The sequence below is a fragment of the Miscanthus floridulus genome, chromosome 1 (genome assembly GCF_019320115.1).
Source record: "Miscanthus floridulus cultivar M001 chromosome 1, ASM1932011v1, whole genome shotgun sequence".
Classification (NCBI taxonomy): Eukaryota; Viridiplantae; Streptophyta; class Magnoliopsida; order Poales; family Poaceae; genus Miscanthus; species Miscanthus floridulus.
In genome coordinates this window covers 103,405,120-103,415,681 of record NC_089580.1, presented here as the reverse complement: position 1 = coordinate 103,415,681, position 10,562 = coordinate 103,405,120, and the positions used below count along the sequence as shown (strand labels likewise).

The window sequence follows — 10,562 nt, the reverse complement described above, 5'->3', positions numbered from 1 at the left end:
ATGGAGGGAGAGAGCCAGAGAGAGAGGAGAAGAGAAGAAAGAAGATGACATGTGGGATCCGCATGTCGGTCCAGACTGTGTCCATACGTATTCAGTGATATTTTTATGGGAAATAAGAATTATAATTGCATGCTTGTATACGAATAATAATGGCGTTTCTGGGAACATCTAAAATTATAATGACGTTTCTGGGACATCTAAAATTATAATGGCGTTTCTCCCAATGACCCATCAAAATAACCATCGTCCATTTCCGTTCCCAAATCGCACTCGACGAAAACCTAACTCAGCCGATCCCCACAGGAACACCGCATCCTCACCGACGCCGGAGAAGCCGAAGCTCCCAGTTCGCCCGTCGGAGCCCCAGCACAGCCGCCTGCCGACGGGATGGGGAGCGCGGACCTGGTGCTCAAGCTGGCGTGCGAGGGCTGCGGCAACACGTCGGATCTCTACGGCACGGGGTGCAAGCACACCACTCTCTGCAGCGACTGCGGGAAGTCCATGGCACGCTCCCGTGCCCGCTGCCTCGTCTGCTCGGCGCCCATCACCAGGCTCATCCGGGTACGGATCCGCTCCTCCGCTTTATTATTTTTTACCTGCGCGCGCATGCGGGCGTCGAGACGGCGTTCGGTGGCGCGACGCCGCGGCAGCTACCTTTGCGCGGGCGACCTAGGGTTCCGTTGTGCCGATGGCGGTACTAGTTCGGGGTTGAGACATTGGGATGTTGGAAGAGTCTTGACAACCAATGAGCTGAACTATGTTGACCTTTGTGTTGGTTTTGGAAATATAATATGATTGGTATTGTGGATTGGGTGGGTATAGGGATCAATTTGGCCCCGTTCGCTTTGAGGAATTCTGGAGGAATCTGGAGGAATTTGCGAGAGGAAAACACTGTTCTGGATGAAAAAAGAAGCGGATCTAAGCCGGGTTTAAGGGCACGCGAACAGGGCCTTTATTGGTTACTGTTGTTCTTGTGATATAGATTTAATCATATATGGTGACATTCATTTTAGAAATTTAGATGATTGCTGATTCAGTTCAAAGTTTGTCGCTTATCTTTTCGGGACTCTGGAGTGGCAACCAATAGCCACAGTTCATGCAAGAGTAGGTGTTACTAGATGACACTGGCTGCCTGAGAGTTATTGTGGAAGAGCAATCACTTGCTTGTTGGCCAATATAACTTGGCGGATGCGATGATTTACTCACTCAAATAAAGAAGAACTTATAGTTTTACAAAGGTTAGCCTTGGGCAGTGGATCACAATTTTTTAAAAACAGCATAGGGGTGTAATGGCAGTACAAGCATGTGTGATTCTAAATCCATATTCTACTAGTATAGATAGTGTGACCAAAAACAGTGGTTGCTGGTTCAATAAGCTCTAAGCTCTTCCATCAGATAAAGGATCTGAAAGATTATTGCTCACAACACACAACACCAAGCTTAAGCAATTGGGTAGCTATTTGAAACCACAGAACATCAATTCGGCACTGATATGTCTTAAGCCCCTATCTAAGGCTAAGTCTTTGGGACTAGCATATGGCGATAATAATGGACACTTGCATTGATCTCTTTCTGCCCCTTGGAATGAACTAAGCTAAACAAAAGAAAAAAAACACTGTATAAATCAGATTTGGTCACGAAAGAGCATGACCTTTGGAGGTAGTGTCTGATGGACAGATGGAGGAAGAAACCAGTGGCATGAGAAAAAGGATTATTGTCACTCAAAAATGACATTTTTTATGGTACGAATGACCAAAATTTGACGGTGACATCAGCCAACTTATGTACATACAGTGTATTTGGGACTTTGCCAAAATACTAACTAGATGGTATGAGTTACATTCCTAATATATTTTATTGAAATCATTTGCAGGAAAAAAATAGATTAACTGGAGACTAGAATATTGGTCTATTGTGGCAATGAAGTAGTGCACCAGGGAATCTAACATTCCTAAAGAATGCTATAGTATTGGAATTTACTTGGCAACAAAGTAATATATCTCTTTATTTCTGATGGTATAAATGACTAGTGGTGTTTAAGTACTATTAGTAGTCAAACAAGCTTCAGAATGTTAAACCATTTAAAAAATAACTTCATTATTTGTTCATGTAAGACAAACTCGAGTTGGTAGAAAAAAAACATACCAAATTTTTTTGTTGTGTTCTGGTGAAGTGATCCCTTTGACATGGCACCAATGCTGGTGATGACAATTAAACCAGACTGACTGGCTTTGTTTTGTGTCTGCAAGTTTGGAATCTGTCTGCCTCTTTATGTTTTGTCTACAAGGCACGCTACCTAAGGAATGTTAGATTAAAGCTCATTCTAGGTTTACTATTTGAAAATGCTTCATGATGAATTATTCAATGTTGTGGCATGGTTTCAAAGGTGAGGCGAGTGCTGGGTCTACTTGGATGCCTAGGCGGCGCCTAGGTGACAACGCGCCACTATTTCCCAAGGCGACTGGGGTACGCCTGGAAGCCTAGGTGACACCTTTGAAACAGGGTGCTGTGGTTTACCTCTCAGAATGATTTGTTTTCTTTTTTTTTCATTGCAGAAATCCTGTATGCATGGCATTTATAGGTTTGATATTGGATGAATTTGATCATCTGTCAATATCAATCGTTCTTTGGCAGGAATATAATGTACGAGCTAATTCTGTTATGGATAAGACATACTCTATTGGAAGATTTGTCACTGGCTTACCTCCTTTCTCGAAGAAGAAGAATGCTGAGAATAAGTGGTCTCTTCATAAGGAGGGTCTACAAGGACGTCAGATAACTGAGAATATGCGGGTATGTATTTATATTTATTTTTCTTATATTTTATATAACTGAAGCACTTTAAGTTCCAAAAATATAAAAATCAAGAATTGCATTTGAGTCTTGTTTTAGTTTCTTGTGAATAGTTTTAGCCATATGTTACACTCTCCACCTGTTTTTAGGTGATTATATGTTATTTCTCTTTAGTTTATTTGAAAATGTGCTCGCTATTTTCCATAAAATGAATAAACCCTTTACCGTCAGTGCTTGGTTACTTTTATAACTTTCCGCCATTATCACCGACAACATATTGGAGGGTCGACTATCGGGAGACTGATGGAGATGCTCTACCCTAAGCTAGTCCAGGCCAGTAGTAAGCAATGCAATGTGTAGTTGTTTGGTTGCCTAATCTAGGTTGCATGCACAGAGATATGCGTTGTTTGGTATGCTGGATGGTAGGGGAGGTGAGGTCTTTTTGTTTAGATGCCTGGTCACGAATCACAGGTGCAAATCAGATACAAGGGGAGAAGCATTGACAACCACAGTGAGGAGTGGGAAGGACATGAACCAGAAGCCATACCGGATGCTCATTTCCTCTAACCGCCGATATCTCGTGGGGCAACAGCACCAGGAATGGAGAACCCAAGGGGTGATGAGAGCGTGAGCAGAGTGAGAGCGAGAGAGGTGCGGCGCAAATGAGGACAGGAGGCAACCCTAACCATCGGCAGGGTGTAGTCACCGACCGTGGGATGCACAGTCTGGTAGGCTCCCACTCCTACACTAGACGGCAAGGCCTAAGAACAACGGCTGATTCCTGCACGTTACCTAAGCCAGGCCAAGGGTCCTCCAATGCACAGTGCAAGCCTGGCTTAGTATTTGGGCCAGGGAACCAAACAAGTGACCCTTGCACTATCTAAGCCTGCATAAGCCCTAAGCCACCCTATCAAAACAGTTTTTATGGACTGATAGGATGCCTAGTAGCGTGTTTGGATGCCTTCCCTGCCTAGCTTGGCTCGCATCTGTGATACGCCCTGGCTGGGGATATGAAACAGTGTAGATACCATGTTCTAAGAATGGTGAGGTTACCTCCACCAATTCAACAGTGTCCAAACTTCATTACAATACGTTGCAAACACACTTATATAAATGTTTTCAAGTCGTCCGATTAATCGTGATTAATCACGATTAATCGTCCTAATCGGTCCCTGTTGACTGATTAGGGGTACCGTCGACTTGTACAAGTCGTCCGATTAATCGTGATTAATCGTCCTAGTCGGTCCCATGGCGACTAGGTTCGACTGGATGACTTGAAAACATTGATATAAACTTCCAAATAAATAAGGCAATGACCATGGTTTGAAATATAATTATGACATTTTTCCAAGACCAAACACTAATGTTCTTTATCTTCACTAGTATATTGCCCGTGCTAATGCTACGAAAGCATCTATCAATGCAAATCAAATAACTAACGAATATCTTTTAGTAATCAAGCATAGATTGAGAAAATATTTATAATTCATGCAAAAAAGCAATTTAAACACTTTCCAGCAAACAAACATAAGCAAACCTCGCTTTCACCCAGTCACAGAGGCCAGCTCTGCAGTCTTGCAGTGTAGTTATAAACAGAAGGCCCAGAGAAGATATTGCAAATTCTGGTGACAATTTTACTACCAAACCCAATTAACTACTTTAGTACTGCTGCCTGCAACAGCAAGCCGGTAGCCCAAAAAAAACCACTCCAGTATTGCACCCAGCAATAGAAAGCTGACAGCCAAAACAAAACTACTCCAATACTGCACCTTCAACAGCAAACCAGCAGCCAGAAATATATGCACAGAGAAATACATCTCCTGCAGGAGCACATGCCTAGACAGCAAGATGTTCTGGTCTTCAAGCTCCACTATCTTCAGAAGGTGCCCTTAGAGCTTCCAATTAGCTGGTGCTTTATCTGGATGTCCAGTGGACTCAAGATGCCCTTGGTATTAGAGTTTCAAACATCAAGCACCATCTTCTCTACCGCTGCAGATATCTGATATGGCATAGTTGCTCCCAATTCTAGATTTTGGACAGCATGGGCCGGTGAAGCTGAAGAAAACCTACATGCCAATGGTTTCAAAGTTACAGCAAACTCCATAAGCAGTAAAACTTAAAGCATTGAAACCAATATGTTTTTTCCTCAGAAATCCAAAACTTTACTATGGACTAAAAAATACTCCCTCCGTTCCAAATTATAAGTCGCTTTGACTTTTTTTGGTTCATACAATTTGCTATGTATCTAGACATTATTTATCTAGATGCATGGCAAAATGGATGTACCAAAAAAGTCAAAGCGACTTATAATTTGAAACAGAGGGAGTATCTATGTAATGCCACCCAAACAACGCAGGTAACGCACCAATTCATTCACTTGCTTGGAGACAGGGTTCAGCTCCCTCTACGGTGGTTTAGATCAAAGGCATTAGGAGCGAAACACAAATGCATCTAAGCCAAGTGAACCACTCTGCTCCAAACATAGAAAAAGGAATCACCTTGAGCCTCTCGAGCTACCTCGCTTCCCTGTTTCTCTTCGCGCCCACGCCGCCAGCCCGCCACCGCCCGTGCCTGCAAAGCAGTGGTCGCCAGTGGAGCCCGACGCTGCGATGAATCTGAAAGTCATATAGTATGAATCTGAAAAAAGCTTACTGATCAAATACAAAGTCATGTAGTATGAATCTGAAAAAAAAGCTTATTGATCAAATACAAAGTCATGAAGGGCGGGCCTGGTGCAAGCGGTAGAGTCTTACCGCCTGTGACCGGAAGGTCCCGGGTTCGAGTCGCAGTCTCCTCGCATTGCACAGGCGAGGGTAAGGCTTGCCACTAACACTCTTTTCCCAGACCCTGCACAGAGTGGGAGCTCTCTGCACTAGGTACGCCCTTTGATCAAATACAAAGTCATGTAGTATGAATCTGAAAAAAGCTTATTGATCAAATACGGTAGCCTTTCAAAGGCAAGTCCAGGTGTTGACAATAAGCAAGTTCTGGTGTAACTCGGCAATGCTAAAACACAGAGACAAAACTTACTGATCTGCAAGTCTGAACACAGATAAGAGTGACATGCATCCCAACCATTTGCCAGTTCTCCAACACCTTCCCCATCAACCGAAAACATGTACATCATGGATACAACCCTGTACTGAAGTAGCCTGATGCTCTGGTGGTCAAGCACAAAATTCTGTCGTGAAGTAGTAAGCACATAGCGGTCTCCAAAGATAGATGTAACTGCCATTTGTAATTGATTTGTTCAACCTTCTTGCTTTTAGTGTTAGAATTCCCTGGATAACAGAACCAGAAGTGTAAGGCGAGGAAGGATGATATAAGTACTCCATACATGTCAAAGGAAGCTGCAGAAATATGAATCAGCCAAAAAACAATTTTAGAGTGTATGTGTAGACACAAAAATTGCTAATGACAGGAAGCTGCACGCACAAAAATCGCTAATCACAGGAAGCCTCATGCACAGAAATCACTAACCAAAGACACTGCCAATGAATTAAGTAGCATCAACTGAGCAGCCTCTGATGAAATAGCAAAAACCGTGCACCCACGATACATTATTCCAAAAGAGATATCCTTATGATGAAGAAGACAAACAAGTAATTAAACTGCAAGATTGCAACCAATTCTAGTACAACTGTGCTGTGAACCATGTACGAAAAATAGTCAATATAGTTGACATTCAAGATCAGACATCTACAATACAAGACTTATATGCATATCTGAATGAAGTGTTGGACAATCCATGATTGCCGGGTTGTAAAGCTGCCAGATCCAAAGCCATATATGCAATTTCTCCTATCTGCATATAAGTGCCATATCTTCACTGGACTCCCTCCACCGAGAGGCACCGATGAAAATCAACCCAATTGAAGACAAGTTTCAGATATGGCATATCGTTTGAGGAATTCAGTTTGCAGCATGAACTGACAGTACGGGGGGAGTGGGGACTACAAGTCTCGGACATCACGGTACTGGCACGCGGCGCTACGACGGAGTGGACGGCCGGCCAGCTGCTTGGCGCGCCCGACGTCGGCAGACCGGCGGAGCGCTGCACGCGGCCACGCGGGGTGGCACCAGTGGTGAACTGGACGGCCGACCAGCTGCTTGGCGCGCCCGACGTCGGCAGACCGGCGGAGCACTGCGCGCGGCCGCGTGGGGTTTGGTGCGTCGTGGCCGCCGCCGCCCGTCCTGCCGTGATGGCACTGGCCGGGCGTCGCCGAGCGTCCGCGCGTGAGGTGGGCTGGCGCCACCGGGTGTCCACGCGTGGTGGCCATCACCCGTCAGCCGTAAGCGCGTCGTGGCCTCCCGCCACCGTGATTTCTGCAGGACAAGTACGAGCCATGTTCTGAGCTTTTGTTTTTTGGTAAAAAAGGGAAAAACAACGTGGGAGGTGGGAATCGAGTGCGGGCCTAGGGATGGAGTCACTGAGGAGTGAGGAAGGGGCGTGGGAGATGGGAGGGATGAGGAGGATGACACACGTGATTTTGGCTGTTGGATTTGAGTAAGGAGAGAGAAGGTTTAGAATAAATCTGGATAATCTATTTTAAAGATGTTGTTTTTCTGGGTACAATTTTGTGGGTGGATGGATGGGGACTTCTCAGCGGGGGACATTTTTTGGTGTGGATTTAGCAAAGAAAAAGACGGTGATTTAGGTAGGGTAGATATTTTGAGCATCTGGCTTCTCTTCAATCTCTAGTTTCTCTTGTCCATTCTTTCCACTCTTTCCACCATAGAAGGCTGCGAAAGCTTGTGCTTCTGTGTTGTATTTTTTGTGCAAAGTCACCTGGGTAGCCTATGACTTGAGCATGCACTTCCCAGGTGTAGTAGATTCCAGATTTTCGCCCAACACGCACTACATACCATGCCATTGCTGCCTAAACATTCAAGCAAACTTTTGGACTGCTATGGAACACTCAAACAATGGAGAATACAATAGTTATGTTCACAATCAAGTAATCATTGGCTATTGTGTTGTGCTCAGATAATGCAATAATCTAGCAAGGTAGGTAATGGGTTGATATCACTAGCAATGAGCTCAGCACAAACTGAAACATCAAAGATGTGTCAGTAATATTCTCACAGGCAATGGAACTGAGCTCGGTACAAATTGAAACATCAAAGATGTGTCACAATAATATTCTCACAGGCAATGGAACAATGCATCATAAGACGGACAGGTAAAAAAAGCACAAAATAGAGGCATATAACAGCTGCTCAAATTTAAGGAGCCTATGAAAGGCAATAGTTCATCATTCACCATAATAACAATTACTGAGTTCCAAGCAGCAAGAATTGACTGATCATAAATATCATCACAGAGCTAATGCAAGTAGCCATATAGTAGGGCACATGAAACATGAGACATGTTTGTGCCAGACCCACAACCACACCATACTAGGAGGCCATGAGGTCACTAATACCTAGAGACAACTATGAAGTATCTCCCAAAAAATAGTGGAGCAAAGCCTAGGCAGCTCCTGTTAGCTCGGTAGTACACAGGATACTTTGTCAAACTGCACAAAAGGAGTTAGCAGCAGTGTTGCAGAGTAAGCAAGCATGTCAAACGGGAAAGCAACCAAATCTAGGCTTGAAACAAGTTTACCTTCACTAGAACCCCCAAGCCACCAACGAATCCAACAGCCTGCAAATTTTGGAAGAACAAAACTACATTAGGTTAGGGCACGGCCGGCCCTGAGGGCGGGCAAGTGAGCCGGCCGCCCTGGGCCCCCAATCCCACGGGGCCCCACCTCAGGTATACACTCAGTACGTAGCTGTATCAGTATATGGCTTGGTTGGCTCGTTAAGGCCTACGACAATCTAGCAGATTGGTGTTCGCGATTTGTTTGTCGACTCTGCAACTGCGACTCCTCATCTCGGAACCAAATCACAAATCCGGAACACAACGCGGCAACTGCGACGCGATTAGCCAACTCAACGGCAGTGCTGCGGCGGGCGGCCAACTCGGAGTGAGACTCCCAACGTGGACGCCCGCGCAGCCGGTCCCCGTGCGCTGATGCTGCTTTTTATTCCCACCCCCACGCGCACCTGCCTTGTCGCAGCGCCCATGTGTCCAGACGAGTCGCCTCGCCCCCCCACAGCACACCATGTCCGCCTCGTCCCGCACGCGCACCCCGCCCTCGTTGCGCCCCGACCGCCGGTCTCCAGCTCGCCACGACCCATTCTCCGGTGCGCGTGCCGTGCCACCATCACTCCCTGTGCCCGTTGACTCCAAACAGTATGAAACACGTGGAACATTAAACATTTGAATGCAACATCAGTATGAAACGGATAAAACATTTAGAACATACACTTGCAACATATGTGTGTAACATATGCAACATCACATAAAACACTTGTAACTTACCACCATGAAAACATGCACTGCAACATAAGCCTGAAACAGCTAAAACATTTCGAACATATTCTTACAACATATGTGTGAAACATGTGCAACATCTAGATCCGAATGCTCGCAACATGCGTCTGGAATAAATAAAACATTTTGAACACCACCTCTGAAACACTTGGAACATGCCTCTGAAATACTTGCAATATGTGCAACATCCCTGATTTACTTGCAACATCCATATCCATATGAAACAATTGCAATATACCTGTGAAACACTTGCAATATGTGCAACATCCCTGATCTATTTTTGCAACATCCATATGAAACAATTGCAACATACCTCTGAAACGTCTGAAACACTTGAAATATACTGCTTCCATCGCAACATCTCCTTGCTGAAGTCGTGCGTCACGATGGCTATAGCATCGTTCATGTGTTTTTTTCTCGAATACCAAAAGAGTTCCGTGGTTCATGTGTACATAAGGGCTCCAATTTTTTGTTTCGCCCTGGGCTCCTAAAAATTCAGGAGCGGCCCTAGGTTAGGGTTACCATGTTTGCAACAAATGAGGAGGATATAGTGAGGAGAGCCGAGGGAACAGCTTCCAGGGTGGGAGTAGAAGGGAAGAGATTGGGGCGCACGGCACTAGAGGTGGACCAGAGGGTGGAGAGTGCGAGGGCAAGGCACGGAGGCCAGCGTGGAGGGGGGGGGGGGGGGGGGGGGATATACTGCGTGGCGCGAAAAATGGAGCGGTAACCCTTACATTCCCACATGTTCCTGGCTGCACCGCCGGGAGCCGAAAAAATGGGTCACCATCGCGCTCGCGCGTCTTTCGTGAGCCAGGCTGTGGGGAAACGAGTTTCGTTTTTGTTTCCCGGGAGCCGTGAGACCAATACGTATGATTTTTGTGAGATAAGGAATTTATGTAAGAGTACGATAGGTAAGGGCGGGCCTGGTGCAAGCGGTAGAGTCTTACCGCCTGTGACCGGAAGGTCCCGGGTTCGAGTCGCGGTCTCCTCGCATTGCACATGCGAGGGTAAGGCTTGCCACTGACACCCTTCCCCAGACCCCGCACAGAGCGGGAGCTCTCTGCACTGGGTACGCCCCTTTTTTTTACGATAGGTAAGGAAGGAACAAGGACCCGTGAGACCAACCAGATGATGATGAACCTCTAAAACCTTGTAAATTCACACATTCCACTCCACAACATTCCTAATCTCATCCATATCTTACATATGGCTGCAAATAAGTGATGATTTTTGTGCTGTGCCTGATTGGATACCAAGTCGATGATTACTCATCTAGTCAATATGTCTGTCACTCTAGATGTACTTTTCATATAAGTGATAGAATCATTGTTTTTGGCTGAAAGTTCCCTTAATGCTATTTCTGGAGGTATATAAGGAAATGCCACTC

The 10,562-nt window shown here is 45.4% G+C and overlaps 1 protein-coding gene across 3 annotated transcripts in view; it reads left to right on the top strand.

Annotated features, from left to right (window-relative positions):
• The first annotated feature begins 235 nt into the window (after positions 1-235).
• LOC136538198 (transcription initiation factor IIF subunit alpha) overlaps positions 236-10,562 on the top strand; it is a 28,779-nt gene continuing 18,452 nt past the window's right edge. For 2 of the 3 annotated variants that reach the window (XM_066530191.1, XM_066530184.1), the window contains exons 1-2: positions 237-561; positions 2,635-2,793. In XM_066530191.1, the coding sequence (XP_066386288.1) occupies positions 388-561; positions 2,635-2,793 (333 nt within the window). In that variant the 5' untranslated portion in view covers positions 237-387. Of the gene's footprint in view, positions 562-2,634; positions 2,794-10,562 lie in introns of all 3 variants that reach the window. The other variant, XM_066530197.1, reaches the window with a different exon arrangement.